This window comes from Misgurnus anguillicaudatus, chromosome 13 (assembly GCF_027580225.2).
Source record: "Misgurnus anguillicaudatus chromosome 13, ASM2758022v2, whole genome shotgun sequence".
In the NCBI taxonomy this organism is placed as follows: domain Eukaryota; kingdom Metazoa; phylum Chordata; class Actinopteri; order Cypriniformes; family Cobitidae; genus Misgurnus; species Misgurnus anguillicaudatus.
The window spans coordinates 26,114,182-26,134,104 of NC_073349.2; the positions used below are offsets into that span (position 1 = coordinate 26,114,182).

Below are 19,923 nucleotides of genomic sequence, written 5' to 3' on the forward strand. Positions count from 1 at the left end.
CTTGAGCATTGGCAATGTCTTTCATTTTATCAGTGCAAACGGTGCGTTCATGACTACTCCATATATCTATCTATCCGTCCGTCTGTCTGTCTGTCTAAACTTGCAAAAACAGCATAGCATATTCAACATAGATAAAGCATAAATTATCAATATGGGATGATAATTTGTCTTTTTGTGTGTTTGTGAATTTACATTTTCGCATTTAGCAGACGCTTTATTCAACGCGACGTATTACATTGGTTCACATTATTTTATCAGGAACATGTAGAACAGGGATTTAAGTTCTTTGCATGAGTATTGGCTTGCATAAAGTACTTCGGAATAAATAGGCAAAATCTGTAATATTGGTGAAAATACTAAATTACTAAATGACAAAATTTTAGAAGTAGCCAGAATGATTAATGATAATCACTCCCGTGATTTCAGTCAAACTGAAACTATGTTAAATATGTTTTGATTCAAAATGCACATGCGACGAGCTTCCGGTAATCTTTACCTATTATAGAATACTTTTGGAAATGAATTTGGAAGTATTTCGACCACATATTCTTGCAGTAATTTTTTACGTCATAATAGAGCATTCTGATAATATAAGCATTTTCTATATTTATTAGATAATATGTAATGTTTAAGGTAAAGCTGGATGCGTAAATGTGTAGTATTTACACACGTAGCATTTCTTCTTCTGTAGTTTTACCTCAATCAAACAGTTTTTGAAAAATAAAAACGAGAATTTCTAATTTAATCTCACTTTTAGTGCTGATAAAGGATCATCCTCATAACAGGAAGGGTATACTGGATAGCAAGAATTGCGTTTCGGGACAAAACATTGCAGCTATGGTCTAGTAGTCAAAAAATCTCAAATAAACAGTAATATAATGTCAAGTGCGGATATACAGAAAAAAATATTTTCATTACTTAGAAGTTCGTAAATGAATTTCTTCCTTTTTACTTTTGAGTTATGATGCGGCGAGTTAAGAGTAAAGCCAACGTACGCGTAAGAAAAATATTGTCATTTGTATATTTTAACTAATAACAACAATCATCGAGAGGACGTTATTTAACGCTTTAAATATTTGATTTGGAATGGATTTAAGTAAAAAACATATTCAAGTCTGATTTAATTTTAGATATACAATTGTTGAATTGTACTTAATACATTTGTCACTAAGTAATGTTTTATGTTTTCAGCTTCATTGCCCTAACCCTAATACTGTACAAAACATTGCTTTTTACCATATACTGAATGGGCAATACAACAATTCAGAATGTGCAATGCTGTACTGAACATTTCAAAGTGCAATACTTTACAAAATCATAATCTGCAATACTGAACTTAACAGCTTGGAGTGCAACACTTTACATAATTTGCAATGTGTGCAGTCTTAATCGTACGGCGAATGTCTGTCAATGTATAGTGTGTGTGTATATGTATATGTATATGACGTATATGTGTGTGTGTGTGTGTGTGTATATATATATATATATATATATATATATATATATATATATATATATATATATATATATATATATATATATATATATATATATATATTCCCGCCCTAATTTTTAAGTGTTTGTCTCGCACGTTAGGGTTGCACCCAGTTTCGTTTTGCTGTTTGTAATGACAATAAAGATTATATTCTTAAACAGATATAAAATATGTACTGGGAGGATGCGTTTTTGTAAACAGATGCTACCTAAAACGGGGCATTATTGCTCTGTGTTTGATATAGTTTTGAAAGTTTAGTGCCATTAATAACGCGACTAAAGAATGGACCCACACATTTTGTTGTAAAATCTTATTTTTGACATACCTGAGGTATTCAAATTCTTTTTATTATTGCTGAACTTGAACACGTCAAAGGCCGCAAATGTTGTAGTGTTAATTGCATGATAGTAGATGTTTGTGCGTCACGTGATCGTTACCCTTGACCATGACTATGCAGTCACTTTGACCTTGACATCACAGAGGTTTGTGAATAATAAACAGAGGGGCTGGACACCACTGCCCATGGATTGTTTTCTGGCAAACAAGATGTTATTTCCCTGTCTAGACGGCGAGAGTTAATGGCATGCCATAAATGCATAAAACAGGGAAAAACACTGATATCCAATGTCTTTTTTCATTGTAAAAATGTACACTGCGTATATTTTTCGTTCATTACTCCTTTCTTTACACAATACTGAACAACGTGATTTTTTTTCTCTTCCGTGGTCCCTTGCTTGTATAACTTATAACCACCAATGGTTGTATTCTCTCATCATGAGGTGTAGGTTATATGGACCACGAAGACAGGTAGTGCGTTTAGGTCTCCAAATGACAAAGCTCACAGTCATGTCATCTTGTGTAATTCCATAGGCTCGCACCGTTGGGTACTTCCCAAATATCAAGAGAAGCATCATCTTCAGAGTAAAGTTAAAAGGTATGGCTAGCTTATTTATATATAGTGTAGATAAAATGAATCTGGTGTTTAAAAGGACGTTCTGATTATGTATGTAGATATGGACTTGTATTACTTTGTTATATGGCGTTTTATTTATGCCCTTCTGTTAAGCATACATTTCTGTGTCGCTAGGCCTGTATCCATTTTAGGTTTAGAATGCAGCACCGTAAAAGCAACATTTGATATTTCTATAGCTTTAGTGCAAGCCTTAGTAAATCTTGGTAGATTATTAAGCAAATTAATTGTAATTATTTTATATAAATTTATGCTGCATTGAATTATGCAAACTCAGTATACTGTTGGAATTCTAAAGGCAAAATAGAATTAACTACTTTAATAAGATAACAAATTATTTCAATTGATTTTAAAGGTAATATTCTTTTAATTCACATTATTTTATCCCATTCAAATGTATGTTTACGTTGCTTTTTTAGGTTGTTTTTGATGTAAATTAAGATTATATAAATACACTTATAACACGTTTCCATAGGTCAAAGATGCTAAGTTATATAGCGTCTTTTATAGTTATATAGAAATCTGCTGAAATAGAGTGCACATTTTGATATAAATTTTGATAAATATATAACGACTTATAACCGGAACAAAACATTTTGTTGCACTAATAAGACTACATAAGCGAACATAAAGTTAAACACGGCACACATAGGGAAAAATAATATATTTAGGATAGAGTTAAATATTTTACTGAAAATTATTTCCCTTCATCAATGCGTAAAAGACCCTAAAATAAATCTTCTTATAGGACTTTTTAAATAAAAAGATTAGTTATGTTTAAATATGCTTACTTCAGAAATGTTACGGCTCGGCAACTTCAAAACAGGCTGTATGGACAAATTAGACACTTTTGGAAGAAATTATTAATTTTTATTTATTACTACGTTTGATTTATAATTTAATCGCTCCAATAATTAAGATGTTGAATGTAACTGGGCCTGTTCAGAAGAACACGCGGACACGCATATTTTTATTCCCCATTTTTGAGCAGCCCTGCTTTGACGTGAGGAATGAGCTTACAAGGTTGAGGAGAAAGGAGGCTGATAACCTCTGGTGGCGGCATGGTGAAAATATCAGGAAGTGAGCAGTACAGATTCATTCCTTAGACACACGCTTTTCACTGGTGTGCGGCTTCACGTAGACTGGCTTTGTGACTGGCTCGTCTTTTTAGTAAAATACAATCCAGCGTTTTTTGAAGACTAAAATAAAACAATGTAGCCTAGATATTTGAAGAATGTGAAAATAGACACATCACTCAGAAACGTGGTAAATGAGATGTTTGTTATTATATATTAAAATTCATGAGGTGGCTAAAATCTCTTTCTGAACAGTATACTATATTGTACAAAAATTAACACACACACACACACACACACACACACACACACACACACACACACACACACACACACACACACACACACATTGCTTTTCCCAAACATTACATAATTTAATAAAGTTACTCGGGTGCTCGTGTTTGTTTTATTTTGTAGTGGCTTTATTTAAATAACTGCATGTATTCCTAAACTAGTTTAGAAAAAAACATTAAAAGTTAGAAAATACAGAAAAATATATAAAACACACACAACCCTATATTTCATTTTCTATATATTTTCTAACTCCTAATATTCGGAGCCTAAACTAAACAAGTGCATAGACTTTAATTAGACTTAACTTTAATTAGACTTTAATAATAAAAGTCTTTGCAAAATAAAACAAACAACCAAATCAGACGATTTTCAGAATAATTTAAACCTAATGTAAAAGTGTTTGTGTAAGCTACATGCATATGTATATTTAATGAAATTACCTTTTGTCTTTTGTCCTGTTGTCTGTTGCGGTCACGTTATATTGACGTCCCTTTGTTTTTAAAACTTCGTTTTATTGCCAAACACTGAAATTGATAAATGTGCTATATTTGATGTAGCACCATTATAGACGAATGCAATGTGGGATTGAAGGCAAACGCAACCATAGCCGTTTTGTTTTACGTTTTGAATAAGATGTTATTACGTTTGCTTACGTTAATAATAATAATAATAATAATAACAACAACAACAACAACAACAAAACATTAACATCAACCACATCAACAACAATAATAATATGTCGGACCACATCAACTTATTTCTCTCGAAATAAGGTCTGAAATTTACATTTGGTTTTGTTTCTTTCAGAAATTAGTCTCGGAGGAAATTCTCTGCAAGAATGTCAGTGAGCCAACCTGTCTTCCAGAAATAAAAGACAATAAAAGGCCTTTGTTTACGCTATGGCCCTGTCTGGACGGAAAGGATTCCAAGACAGCAATCTCAGAGCGGCACAGGCGGTGCACTAGACACTGACCTTGAACTATTTTAGGCATTTTTCGACTTTTTTGATGTTTCAACTTAAACCATACATCCGGTAAGAGGCGTTTATTTAAATAATTATTATCATTAAAAAGTGATACTATTTAAGTTGTTTCAGTGGAATGCATTAATTAAGTGGTTAGAACTTTATTCATTCCAGTTAAAACAAGTAGCCTAACTTGTTTTATTGTCCGTTTTGTTGTGAAAAAAATGAGATGATACCAGTTAGACAGAATTGACTTTAATGTGTCACGTGTGTTATCTCAAAATAGTAACTAAGTGTCAGGTCTCTGTAGCTTCATATTCAATTTCATGTATACTTAACACATTAATGTCCGTACATTTGTGTGAAATGCCTTATAGCTTTGTAAGGTTATATGCATGGCGTTTGTTGTCTGTGTTAATTGGTTACATGTATTTGATATGGAAAATAACAAGCTCCAGACTTTAAGCGTGTACATGTGTCTTAAATTCGGGAGTAATAATCCCCAGTCAATTTAGAGAACTGTGTTTGTAGTAATTTTGCTTGTTTCGAGTCTATGCTATAGGTGGTGGGCCAATACGTCAATATTTGTAGGCCTATACGTCAGTAGACAGGATTTCCGTAGACTCTCTTAATCAAAATAAAGCTTATCTTCTTATTTTTGCCCTTTTCAGATGGTTTGATATCAGGCAACAATAGAAAAATATATAAATAATTCTAACTCTTCACACAAATATACAGATAATCAATAAACTTTAGATTAGCAGCCAAAGTTCATATTTACGTATTTACAAATACTAATTAGCAACTTTAACATTTTAATTTTAACATACACATTTAGAATTATTACTTATGCGTTATATACCAGGATGATGGAGAATAATATTTTAAATAATTGCAAGAAATAAAAATGCTAATGTCTATTGCGCAATTACAGACGTGTAATTGCGCTGCATATACTCGCACACAGTTGCAGGCAACATACATATGAACAGATCAACAATCAACAGTTAAACTGTTATAAAAAGAAACATGTTTATAAAATTGTAAACTCATTTTTTTTCTTTTGAATAATTGAACAGATAGATATATTCAGGCATTTTTATATTATGTATCTTATCATGGGTATCCGCTCTCCATTTGCAAAGACCAAATAAGATCAAATTCCGACCAATATGACACTAAATTGTTTATTTATTAATTTAAAAAGTTTGTGGGAAAAGTAAAATAAAAACAAGAATATTCACATCCAAAACACAAGACCACAAAAATAACCATGAATTTACCACCAGTTTGTAGCCAGTTTGCCGCTCTGTTCCAAACATGGAGTTCAGGCTGTTATTGTCTTTTTGTCAACCTAATGTTTTTAAATATTACGTCATAATGTTGTTGCGTTACAAGTGATATGAGCAATATTTGCGTGCACATTGTATAGTTACAATCAAAAATCAATTAATATTATCCAGTGTAGTGTATTTGAAGCGGCTAAATCATTTAAAAGCCTTCTGCCAGCTTGTTAAAATTCATATAAAAGAATTGTGAGATGTGTAACAATCCTCCAAGAGTTTGACTGCGAGTATTTATAGGGTGTATCTGTTAAAGTTGTTCATATGAGGTGTACTCGAGCATATTATCTAAAATATAGGCTACGGTCTTAAAATAACCTTATAGAATTTCATCATCTTTTACTGAGTCAATGATTTCAACCTGCTGACCCCACTACAGTAAATATGAGTGGAGCTCAGCACAGAGCATCAGTATTTCTTTAAAACAAGCCTGTAAAAGATCACATCACAGCTTTATTTGACACTGAATTCAACAGTAATTTGTTTGAAAACAATGTTAGGCACTTCAAGAAAATTTTAATTTTCTTGCGAAGAAAGTATTGCATTGTATATATTTATTATCTGCAAGGATATTATACGAGGCTATGGACACTTCTCTATATATATATATATATATTTCTAAACAGGCAAGTGAAAATAAGATCAGTTTAGATCGTGCGAGCTATGGGAAAAGAAAAAAGTTTTACATTTTCCTAATAAGTTAGTTTATAGTATTTTTTAAAAAGCATATAAAACCCACAATACAGAAGTTAATGTTTTGTTTTGTCTGTAATGGACCGAGTGGGTGGTACCTTCCAGTGTTCGAGTAAGCTTCAGCACGTGACGTGGAAATGACCAATCAGGTGCACCTTCAGGTTTAACTACGTTAAATGTCAGATTGCTATAAACTAGAAGCTGTTGGTCTGGCCCGCGGAAATGGGCGAGCATAATCTTCTTAATCCTGGGTTTGTGGGACCTTTGGTAAACATCCACACTGGCGACAGGTTTTACTTCCCGAATTTTAGAGCCTCAGGGGGACAGCTGGCGGGGCTACCGTCTCTCTCGTACCCTAGAAGGGACAATGTTTGCTCTCTCCCGTGGAATCCATCGGAGTCGTGCAATGGATATCCTCAGTCTTACTTTAGCAGTCCCGTATCCATTAACCCATCTTTTAATCGATCTTGTGAAATAACCCGACTGGACGAAAGCAAGTGCTATTATGGCAATTCCGGCAGCAATAGAGAGTCTTGTTCAGACAGCAACAGTCTCAAACGAGAGGAGCGAGCAAGAGAGACATCGGTATCGTCGGATCACGGGATGCACAATGGGATGGGCAACAGTGGCACCTTCTCAAAGTATGATTATGGTACCGAGCATCTGACCCAAGATCCCCCGTCCTGTCAGTCATTGGAGTCCGACTCCAGTTCTTCAGTGCTCAACGAAGGAGGAAAGACGAGCGACCCACAAACCCTGGTACCGCAGGGAAACCACGCAAGCAGTATCGCCAGTGGAGGAGGAGGAGGTTTGTCCCTCGCATTCACTCACAGCTAAAAAACAACATATAACCAATGATAACTAAACCTAAGGCAAAGGTTATGTTTTTGCATGCCCGTTTGTGGGATCAATTTAGTGAGCATCTGTTGTGATTTTTCTTCATGCATCTTGCGTGGTTGTTCAAGGCCACTAGGGGTTGCCCTAAAATGCTTCACGTTCACCGGTTGAAGCGTCCAGTCATTTATACAACCAGTAAACACAACACCATAAAATTGTGCAATCCCACATGCAATGCTTGACGATTCTAAAATAAAAGAGTGTACAGTTTTAAACATGGTATTTATTTCAAGAGCAAATCTGTAAAATGGAAGCTGCTCTGTTGACAGAAAAGATGGCGTTTTTTAATGCCTCGTAAACTGTGCGTTTTCGTGCTGCAAGAACTCATTTAAAATGTATTTAAACTGTTAAATAGCTAGTGTTATTTGAAAGAGGAACAATTATGGGGTTAATGTGCATTTAACTTGTTTAGTGGGGGGTTCTTAGGCATGCTTTTTATGTAAACAGATTACTTCATCATAACCACAACTTGCATTGCATTGGGGTTTCATTGAATCATAAACAATTGTCATTATAACGGCCCAGTGATGCAACACGAATTGAGACAGAAATGCACATTGTTTATGCCATTAGGATGTGCATAGATAGGCGATGCAGTAGTGGCCTATGAGATGAGTTAAAGCTTTCTAATGACCTGTGTTTTGCCCTTTCTAGGTGCTCCGTGGTACCCGATGCACACCCGGACCCGCAAAAAGAGAAAACCCTATTCCAAATTGCAACTGGCCGAGCTTGAAGGAGAGTTCATGCTGAACGAGTTCATCACTCGGCAGCGACGTAGGGAGTTGTCTGACAGGCTCAATCTTAGCGACCAACAGGTTAAAATTTGGTTCCAAAATCGGCGGATGAAGAAAAAGAGACTGTTGCTGAGGGAGCAGGCTTTGTCCTTCTTTTAAGAAGACAGTATATATGTATTGCATAATAGTCCAGCAGCTGTATTTAGTTAAAGGTAATCTGGCATTAGCATATTTTACTCTGAAAGTCTCTGATAGCCCATGACGCATTCAGAAACGAATAAGATTTCAAAAAAGCGTTTAAGAATTTTGGAACAAAGGCCATGCGACCAAATGTTGGCTCTAAAACTCTACTCTTGCCATGTTTGTGGTCTGGTGTTTATTTTAGCGGGTTTGTGCCCAGTAATTTTGGGTATGTAGTATATAAGGTGGAAATGATTTATTCAAGAGTATTGAAAGAAACAAGTTGTCTAAGCCATCTCTCACTTTATTAAATATTGCAATGAACTGCTAGTTAGATATTCAGATGTGAATAAGCTGTGAGAGAGAGCACTCGAACAATAAAATGGGTTCTTATCCATATTAATGACGTTGAAATGACCGCTAATTATTTATTAACAGAGTTTTAAAAAACATTATTAAAAAGCGTAATATCATTTTGTGTCATGGTCTTGTTCTGTGGAGTAAAATGAACAAATGCTCTAATCTGTCAGCTCGAAACCATAGACCGAAATACCATACATGGTCATAATCAGAGTACTTGGATGTTAATAATCTCCCATCTATGTTGTTTTGCCAGTTCTCGCTAAATAAGGGTCTGTCAACCCGAGCGTTAAACCATCAAAGTCTTATCTCCGTTCCGCGGTCATCGCCACGTGTTCGCTGGCACGTTCACGGTCACGGACACGAAGTTAGTGCCCCATCTTGGGCTATTGATAAGTAAACTGCAATTACAGAACAGCTTTTATTAATAGATACACTGCGTTGATATATAACATTTGAAAATAATTCTGATAAATGTTACATCTAGCCTATCTATAACCTGATAATAGCTAAAGTGTAATTAATTAGGCCTGCAGCTAAGCCGCCAAGCTACACCATGGTGCTGCTACTGCTAATCTTTTTTATCTAGTAAAAATGTTTTTCTTATCTTTGTCATCTTTGCATTGTTGAAAGCATAAATTCCCCATAAACGATTGCTCGTCCCCTGATCCGTGTAATTCGGACATATTCGCTTAGGTCTGTTTAATTAAATCACAACAGCGCTTTTGGGAGAGGAATGCATGGTCACCCAAAATTATTAAGAGGCGCAACGATAAATTAAAACAAAGATTAAGTCATTTATAAGTATAATGGACGTAGCAATCTAACTAAATTAGACCGAATTAAAATTCATATTTTCATCAAGCTTGTTTTGCAAATTAGAGCACCCGTCACTATACTAGCGTTATTTACTCAAATTATTGAATATATGCCAGTGAAATAATAAATAATATTTGCTGCATGATGATTCTAATGGCTGTAGTTAGAAGGTGACAAAAGCAAATGTTTTCCGACTATTTTTATTGTGAAATGGCGCATGTATTATTTTAAAACACCTTATCGAACTTATAAAGATGTTACTGTTATTAATGTGATTATTATTGTTTATTATTAGTAGTTGTACAATTAAGGAATTTATACAGGTAGGTCAGTCGGTGCTATTTTTCCATATGTGACTGACTGAACTTGGCGACTGACCTTTGCTTTAACCCTTGTTTGTGAATCTATAGAAAGTACAAATGAAATTATGAATGACATCATCAGCAACTATATAAAAATAGCCAGTCTTGAAACCCACCGATTCTTTATTGTTTTGTGAATTTGTCTGTTGTATAAATGATCTGTGTTGCACCGATGTCGCATTACTTTGTACTTTGCGATTACAATGTCTTGTAAATAAAGCTACGAATTCATGAATGTATCCATTTATGTGTCTTACAATTTCTGAAGAATAAAGTCTTTGAACTTCATTTCATTTAATGTATTTTTTCTGTCTGTTTAATTACACTAACTCAACTAAAGTAAATGCAAAAATATTTAAACAACAGGATAGCACCTGGTCGCTTACACTACATTTTTCAATAATAGTAATAATAATACAACACTAGTAATAGTATAAATTGCAAACATTCAATAAAAATAAGAATAAATTAATTTGTCTATTAAGTTGTCTTTAATCCTTTATCGTATTAGTTTTTAATTATTTTAGAATAATAAATGCAGATACGACTTCAAACGACTATTCCGCATACATTTAAAAAATAAACTTCTTTTACTAAATTTGAAACATGAGTGTTTGCCAACATGATTGCTATTATATAATATTGATGTGTTTTGTCCATGCATTTAAAAATGGCAAAGACATCCACCTAGTGGATAAATGGAACAGACGCCTGCAAATAATGCTTAGGGAGGCTGTTTTGAAATAAAGGATAAAGACATATATTTTTTGGAACAGACTAACATGTCTATTATTTTAGTTGTTTAACTAGTTTATTGCTGAATGTGTCCACTGCAAGGAGAATATTTAGCTCTTTCTTAGGCTGCTGAGGTTTAGAGTTTCCTGTATCTGGACTTGGGGTCAAACTGCATTCAATTTGATTAAATTTGCTATATGTGATGACGCTTATTTTAAAATTTCTACATATCTTACATTTATAAAGAACCAGTATAATAGAACTAGAGGGGATCGTGGACATCCTGACCTGACGTTCAGACAGCTTCGTCTCAGGAAGGCCTATCTTCAAAGCAAATGCCCTGCAATCTTAACAATGACTTTAATGCGCTTTGCGGCGCTTTTGACTTTGAGACTGACCAAATCTGTTTATGACGACTTGTCTCCCCGGCTCAGAGGTCACTAGGGAACTCCATGCCCTTCGCACCAAACTTGTGTACTCATGCGGTTTACTAACCCTCCGTCGCCCCTGCTTCAATCACAGGGGTGTAGATTTCGCCTTCGTTTAAACTACACACACGTTAGTGAGTGTATGCGGCGTTTTGCGTGTGAATAACTGTAAGAATACAACGATGAGAGAGACTGTAGCTTCATGAATATGCGCGCATTAAAAGGTTTGCTGTAACATTAGCATTTCGCTTATGCAGCAGTAAAAAATTCCTTGTCCGGACAAGAAATATATCTAGATAAATCAGTAAACCATGTTATTAACTGTATACCTGAGAACTGACGTCTTTTCACATTTCTTTAATGTAATGTTATCACTATTGTAAAAGCGATAATTTTAGTGTAGTCATACGTTTTTGTTGTATTTAGGTTTTACTTTACCTTTTATTTAAAATATTGCCTTAATAATGTTTTTTGTTTTTCATGGTTTTTGTTTGTATTTTCAAAATTGTACACGTCACTTTTGGCAAAATCAAAACATAATTTAAAAATGTATGTTAAGTCAGCGTCATTGAATAACTACTTGCAGCAATGACAGCTGCTATTCGTTTTTGTTAGGATACTGCAGGCAATTTGCAGTGGTATCTGATGGTATTATTTCTAAATATTATTATTGTTTACATCTGCTTCGTAACAAACACCTTCCTTGATTATGGATTGAGTCTTCAGTAATTTTTATTTTTTTGGACTTCAATAATTTGTCTATTTTTTTAGGAAGCAAAGGCAGCATTCGCATTTAACATCCAATGTGTTTATCACAGCTTTGCCAAACTTCGCTAGTACGTTAAAGTTTGCGCACGATATCAAAACATCCTCCACTGCGTCATGCACAAAGATCATGACTACTGCTTTCAGGTTTATTGGTGCTTTAACCGGTATCAGAAGTCATTGCAGTGCATTAAGTTCTTATTGGAGAACGTTAAATGCGGCGACTGCGTTATAGTTGAAAACGAATATAATATATATATGTAAATATAATTACTATTTATAAGTTTCTTCAAAGAACGTGTAGCCCATAAATGGGTCAACCATAATGCAACCCTAAGGCCCTAGTTAGCGTTGTATGCAAAACAGAAATGAAAACTTGATTTGGATTCTAACATAAGTTTACGATCAAGAAGTTAACATCAGTTTTATTTAAATAGCGCTTTTACAATTGTTTAACTATTCCAACGCAGTTTTACATTAATAACAACAAGAGATGACACAAAAAAACAGAGGACAACAAAGTAGCAAAGTATATAAAACACAAGCTACGATGCAGTGACGTTCAATATGAAGGCAATCCAAAATTATTGGTATTGCACTAGTTACTAGAATAACATCTTGGGCCTTTTTTTCTATCCTACCCCTCTGGTTAGCTTTGTTTTAGTGGGCGGGAGCAACGTCCAAATTGAAGGTCAAGTTAGTCTGTCCCATACCAAGTATCCAAGACGACTAGTACAGACTAAATTCATTTAGCGTCATTATCATGGATTTAAAACTAAACCAGGTATTTGTAATTAACCTTAAAATATTTAGTTATTTTGCGTATTAAAATTAGATCTAGGAAAGCGCCTACACAAGTCGGCTTTGCAGCGTTAGATATATTAGAGAACATATTACACGCTTTTTACCTAGTTGGGTATCCAGTAATAGTTTTAAAAAGGTCATATCTACATACGTATCCTATTTTACTAGAGTTAAGCTCTATGATTTTTGACACCACCGGCCCCTCTCAAACCATGTCAAGTTTCAATGCTGGCGTTAAATTAAACGATTTCATGAGCTATTTTCTTTTTGTTATTTATAACAAATGATGTTTTGAACAAGTCAGCAACAATATTAGAGATTTGTTTTGAGTACAAACCTTTATCTCGTCTACATCAGGCCCTGGGGCAGAAAAGGGTTTTGGTTTGCCAGCCAGTTATCGTCATCGAATCAGTTTGACAAACAAAAATTTCAATAGGCTATATTAAATTTGCGACCAGACTGAAATCACATTTAAGGAGAAGATAGATAAATATGATGTAATTAATTAATATGTAATATGTAATATCGTCTTGTCTACCTCTTCTCCCTGGTAGAATCAATATAGAAATCAGTAATTAAAACGGAAAGAAAAATATTTAAGAAATACACAAATTTCAAATTGGAAAAAAAACCTCAAAACAATTTGACACGAATACCTAAAAGAAAACATTAAGTGCATTATACTGCAGTCTGTGGAGTAATTTGGTTATGCTGGGTTGCATCCATTTTGAACTGGCCCTCCTCGGCGCCTCTGCTTTACTTATATTGAGGACAAATATTATCGAAAGTAACGGAGCCTACAATACAGGCATATCCCGGTATTTACGGCTTTTAATTCTCCATTTGATATACTTCATTTCTGCCACGTACTTCAAGCAGGTGTACATAATATCAACATTTACTAATCATTCTTAAATATTTTAAATGGACCAATCAGATCCAAGACTGATGAACAATGCTGCGTATTAATTTTTTTTTAAATAATATTTAACAATAATTGTGCTTTTCTGACATTTATGGAACGAATAAAAAAAATCACATTAGTATTTAACGACCCCTCAAAAGTTTTATTATACTTTTTAATTAGTTTTATAAAAATTTACACTATTTTCTGTCTCTCTAAAAGGTAGATATTCTCTAAATCGAATATACACTAAGTAACTAAATAAAAAAAATGTACTTAATATTTCAACGCTTACTGCTTATTTATTATCTCAAAACAACGAATGCTGTTACTTTATTAAGAATTTATTACTGTACTATAAAATACCGAGGTTGTGGTATTTTGTGGTTTTAAAATCTAGCTGATATATGTGGGTACTGGTTGCATGTGCTAATGCTCCACAGCTAGATGCACTTACAGAGACCAGTAAAAAAGAGAGCCATTTTTGTTGTTGCTTGAAACTGTTCACAGCTCATACCAGCGAGTTTAACAGCCCGACTTACATCCAATTAAATTTATCTAGGCCATGAGGGGACAGTAATGTTATTACACAGTTTCCCTTTTTAGCCCCAGTGAGGTTCTAGCCCTAGAGGTAAAATGAAGGGTCTTTGAGTGTAGCCTAAAACTGTTGTAGGGTTGATAGATCACGATTGCTGTGTGTGTTTCATAGTATTTCGACGTACAAGCGTTGAAGCAAAAAATATTTTTTGCACGAAACATTATGGTCTAAACTGGCCGTCTGTGCAGGGTAAATGCTGAGAGGTTTTAGGCAAGTAGCCTACCACTATGTTACACCTCGTTTTAGTCCTAGCAACATTTGTAAGTGACGTCCAATGCAGCTGCACTTTAAGTCTGTAATTATAGTCCTTTACTGCAAGGCATTGCTAAAATTCCATTGGCATAGTCATAAAGATCACGGCTCTTCATAGTGATGGTTTTAGGAAGATAGTGGCAAACATTTACAACGCCTCTGTCTGTCTCTGACTCTAAACGCCTTTCTAGCCTTTCTTCTCAGCTGAACTTGCACCCTCAATTCAACTACTACACCACAATATCCACAATTGTCGAAATCTCCAGCAGGGGCTGTGGATTTGTGAGGATATAGTGCTTGTTTAGAGAAGGAAAAAGCAGCGCCTTGTTGATTTCTGGGTCCTACAGCGAGTTAGTGCAGTGTATCTTGTGCAGTGTTAAGCTGTATCGTGACATCTAAATAGCTGACACACATGAAAAACTTACCTTCAGTAGAAAAACACGGGGAATTTGAAAACATAATTTAGATACTTTAACTTGCACATCTGGACGACTGAATATGCATAGATAGTCCGTATATCGTTGCATTGCATCTGCTGTTCATTTTTATATAATGCTTTCATTTATTGGTCTTTTCTTTTCTAGGCTTTTCGGCCAAACAGCCATTAATGGCTGCAGTGAGAATTTTAGTGGTCAAATTCAAGTGCTGGGTCTGGGCAGCTGTCTACTTTCTTTGTACTTGGTTGCAGGCATATTGCACACGAACCTTTTGTCAGTTTAGAGAGGGCTCATAAAGTCATTGCCACATACGTGGGTAACTATGCAAAACTACACAATTTAAAGTTGTTTCTTCATTATTATTATTATTATTTTTATTGTAGAAACTAAGTTAGCGTTAGAAAATAATCTGGTTACACTGTTTTGAATAAATAACATGCTTGAAAGTTTCGGTGAAATAGTGTTTACGACCTTAGTAACAAAAAATAAATAAAATATGCAAATGTTTACTTTAAAAAGAGTGCGTTTGTATATGTTGCTTAGCGAGATGTTTTAGAAAAAGGTCTTCAAATAGCTAAAGACTTGTTAAGGAATTAATAGTTTATAAAAAATAATAATAAATATTGGGCAGATATATTTTAGCGTAGTGCAAAATATTCAAAACATATTTTGTTATTTAAAGTTTTTTTTTTACGATTTTTTTTGTAATAAATAGTAAGAGTCAATGTAAGCATGTAAAATATGTATTACAGAAAGGTAGTACAATTATTTAAATATTAAAGAAGTTTAATGAAAAACGAGAACACGTCGAAAATATTTTATATAAAGGGTATATACTGAAACGGTATAACTATTTTGACTTAAAGAAATGCATCTCATACAATTTTAATAGGGATAAAATATCCATGATGTTTCTTGATGTATTCTTTACACATGTTGAATGTAATAAGATACAGTGGAGAGGTGTAAGGAAGCACGAACACAATAGTATTATACATTATTTTATTTTATTCATTTTATTAGTTAAAACAGTGTTTTACATGCACGCTAAAGTCATCCTTTATGAACAATTGCACCATTCGTAGTTCTTCCTAAACAACAAAACGATTTAAAAAAAACTGTAAGTGGAAAGTATGTTTTTATCTGGACATCTTGTTCTGCACATAATGTTAACAAAAATTGAACCTTTTTCTAAAACATATCAAACTTCAAAGACATATAAAACTCTCACATATTCCATTAGTACATGCACGAATTGGGTGGAGCTGGCACGTGACATCTATATGACACATATGCTTTTCAAATGATCAATAAATGCATGTGTAAACTGCGTAAAACCAATAATATGACACGGTACGTCGCAAAAGGTATGTATATTTTAACAACAGTAAAACAGTGTTTTGGTAGTGCTATGAAATTCGAGCATTTAAGTGCTCTCAACGCATCTATAAACACAATAAATATCATGTATCTTTAAATGTCATTATTTCAAGAACAACATAGTTTTGTTGCATGCAAAAGATATAGGAACATAACACAAACTAGATAAAATCAATACATATTTCGTCAATCTCATAAAATCAGCGATATTCAGATACAGTCTTCAACACACACACACGCGCACTCACCAAAGTACTTTCTCGTAAAACTAAATTAAAACGGCAAACAAAACCTGTTACTGTTTTTACATGGTCTTGCATGATTTGAAAATTAATCGTTTGAATCTCACGTATCTTACCCGGCTGAACCACTCCTACACATCCATGTGTTCCAAATTGATATATGACAATATCTACTTTCGATCACGTGTTGCGGGACGGATTGCGCGTCATCTCGCCTTCCCAAATTTTCTCCTTCTGCAGCTCGAATCCAAAACATCATATCTGTAGTACGGGCTACAGGGGAAAGATGTTCAACTCTGTAAATCTGGGCAACTTCTGCTCCCAGACGCGTAAAGACCGGACATCCGAGTTCGGCGACAGAACAGGCTGTGCCTCTAATATCTACCTCCCCAGCTGCACCTACTACGTACCAGAATTTTCCGCCGTCTCTTCGTTCCTTCCACAGGGCCCCTCGCGGCAAATCACATACCCCTATTCCACAAACCTGTCTCAAGTGCAACCGGTGCGAGATGTTTCTTACGGTCTAGACCCGTCCAGCAAGTGGCACCACAGAACCAACTATGCATCTTGCTACTCAGGAGAAGATCTGGTGCACAGAGACTGTCTTCCGCCAGCCACCATGACAGAAATGCTCATGAAAAATGAGAGTGTGTACAGCCACCACCACCACCACCACCAGCATCATGCAAACTCCAATCACCCCTCTTCTGGTTTCTACGCCGGCGTAGGGAAAAACAACGTGCTTCCTCAAGGCTTTGATCGTTTTTTTGAAACAGCTTATTGTAGTGCGGACAATCAACCAGACCACTGTTTACAAAAGAACGAGATGAACAAACTAGAAACGTCGTCCCAGCAACCCACAGCTGCTTCGGCGGGTCCAGAGCCGGAAAAGGACCCAGATGATGATGAGGAACATACAAATTCGGGATCGTGTACGTCGGCAGCTACTAAGGACGGGAACGCGAGCAAGAGCAGTCACTCGAGTAGGTACCGAAGCTGTAAATGGGGAAAGGTTAAGGGACTAGCCCGGTGTTTTGTCGGTCAGATTTTATGTGGAGTTTTATAAGCATTCAAAGGATTTTATTATAACCTACAAAGCTCTTTCCTCCAACGAAAAGAATTTTTACGATGGGAAAGCGCTTTGAAAAAAAAAGGATGTTATACACAGAGGCTACTATCCCAGAGTCTGTGAAATTTTAAGAGCGCGCTATTGTGACAAATGCTAACTTTGATCATGAACTTGCGTCGAGCATTTCAGGGGATTTTCTTGTTTAGCTTTCTGGGGTAAAAACCAATTGGGCAGAACATTACTTTTGGCATACTGTGAATTTTGTTTTAGCAGCTTGAATGAAAACTAGCTAAGCCCTTATTAGCTGTGAAACGTGCTGTTAGTCAATGGCCATAATGTTGGGTGTACCGGCATTATCTGGCTGGTTACCCATACATGTCTAACAGTTGTGTTTCAGTCTAATTTGAAATGAACCAATTTTTGTCACCTGATGTCACTTTTTAGAGAAATTCCTCCTTGCTAAGGAGAATTTATTACTACACGATATAGGCGTTAATAGCTTTCTTGCAAAAACACCAACCTCAGTTTAGACAGATTCATATTTTGTTGTTTGTGTGTGCTGGGCTACTCAGACTATTTGATAGTTACCAAAATGTGTTAACCTCCACGGCCATTCACAAAAATCAGTATCTCGGGCCCACAGTGATATGGTTTTGTCTTTAGTTATAGGAGGTTTATCAAAGAAAATACAATTTTGCGTCTTTACGGTCAAGGGGCATTTAATTTAGCCCATAACATTCAAAAAGGAAAATTGATAAACATAGAAAACACCATATTAAGATCATAAAATTAAACGGCAGTAAGTCTTTGAATGCGCATCAATTTGTTTATAGTTGCCTAAGTTAAGTGTTTTTCATATTTATTATACAATTTACGTCGTGGTTTTAGATTTGCATTGGATTGACGAGCATATTTGGGTACGTATCCACATAACAGTAACCTTAGATGCGAAGAAATTATGACAACGTAATGTTGTGACATTGGAAATCTATATAGAACATTTTGTGTGGGTTTTAAAAAGCATCCTACTGTTTATTTTTTTCTGAAAAATAAAAAAATGTTTGATATTCATGTAAGATGTCTTTCTGATTATCCCAAGGTACCCCGCGCACAAGAAAGAAGAGATGCCCATACTCCAAGTTTCAGATTCGTGAACTGGAGAGAGAATTTTTCTTTAACGTTTACATCAACAAGGAGAAACGACTGCAGCTGTCCAGAATGCTAAACCTTACTGACAGACAAGTTAAAATTTGGTTTCAAAATCGTAGAATGAAGGAAAAGAAATTAAGCAGAGATCGCTTACAGTATTTTTCCGGGAATCCGTTGCTGTAATTATTAAAATGTTTTAAGGTTTATTTAATTGTTCTTTAAACGTACGGCGAAAAACATGCCAATCTAAAACCTTAGTCGGTATGTTTTGCAAGGGCCCACAATAGTATCAACAGTCATCTGAGGATAGAAACAGGTTTGAGGCAGGGTGGGGACAAAGATGGAGAATGTTACTTTGATAAACAGGCATTTCTAGTTTGGATTGACGAACTAGAGTAATGTTGTTTTATGATTGTGTCACTTAATTCAAGTAACATAAATGCTTACATTGAGAATGGTCATATATATTATAGCCTACTATAATATATTCTAAAATTTACCGTTTTACCTTTTTCTGGTTGTATATATGTACATTAACACACTCGACTCTGGTTCAGATCTGGAGATGTCATAATTTTTTATGTTTTCACCATTTAAAACTGTGACTTGTACAGTCTGTAATAATGTATTCCTTGTACAGAAATTATGCAATGTGCTTTTGTGAATGTAAATATAATGTTATTTTGAGTATTCTCGCCCTATCCCTGCTGCTATTTTCCTTTTCATTGCCCTTGCGACCTTGTGAGCTTTGTTGTTTGATTCTTTAAATTATTTGCTGTACACCCAAAGTTCTCCTGTTTTGCGGAGAAAAGGCTCAGCGATCAAAATTGGCCTGTGTACCACACATATATTAATCAAAAATAAACAGAAACAATGGGAAAACTGTTACATGTCAACTGTGACTTGATTGTAGAGCATTGACACCAAAATACGCAGCCATAATGTGGAAGTGAAATTACATTGTGCCATCTGG

The 19,923-nt window shown here is 35.0% G+C and overlaps 2 protein-coding genes across 3 annotated transcripts; both read left to right on the forward strand.

The window, feature by feature from the left end:
• The first annotated feature begins 2,136 nt into the window (after window positions 1–2,136).
• On the forward strand, window positions 2,137–19,838 carry hoxc11a (homeobox C11a). 2 transcript variants are annotated; one of them, XR_008639499.2, is made up of 3 exons: window positions 2,137–2,429; window positions 4,643–4,868; window positions 18,901–19,041. XR_008639499.2 is itself a non-coding variant. In XM_055187455.2 (2 exons), exons 1-2 carry the CDS (start codon window positions 16,893–16,895, stop codon window positions 19,131–19,133), a joined length of 1,056 nt encoding a protein of 351 aa, XP_055043430.1. In that variant the 5' UTR covers window positions 16,182–16,892; the 3' UTR covers window positions 19,134–19,838. The 2 variants fall into 2 exon arrangements, 1 of the variants encoding a protein (XP_055043430.1); XM_055187455.2 differs by lacking the exons at window positions 2,137–2,429; window positions 4,643–4,868 and adding an exon at window positions 16,182–17,715 and having other exon boundaries at window positions 18,901–19,838.
• On the forward strand, window positions 4,875–10,426 carry hoxc12a (homeobox C12a). Its single transcript, XM_055187459.2, has 2 exons — window positions 4,875–7,643; window positions 8,387–10,426. The coding sequence occupies exons 1-2, from the start codon at window positions 7,058–7,060 to the stop codon at window positions 8,623–8,625; spliced, it is 825 nt and encodes a 274-aa protein (XP_055043434.1). The 5' UTR covers window positions 4,875–7,057; the 3' UTR covers window positions 8,626–10,426.
• Window positions 19,839–19,923: the final 85 nt, after the last annotated feature.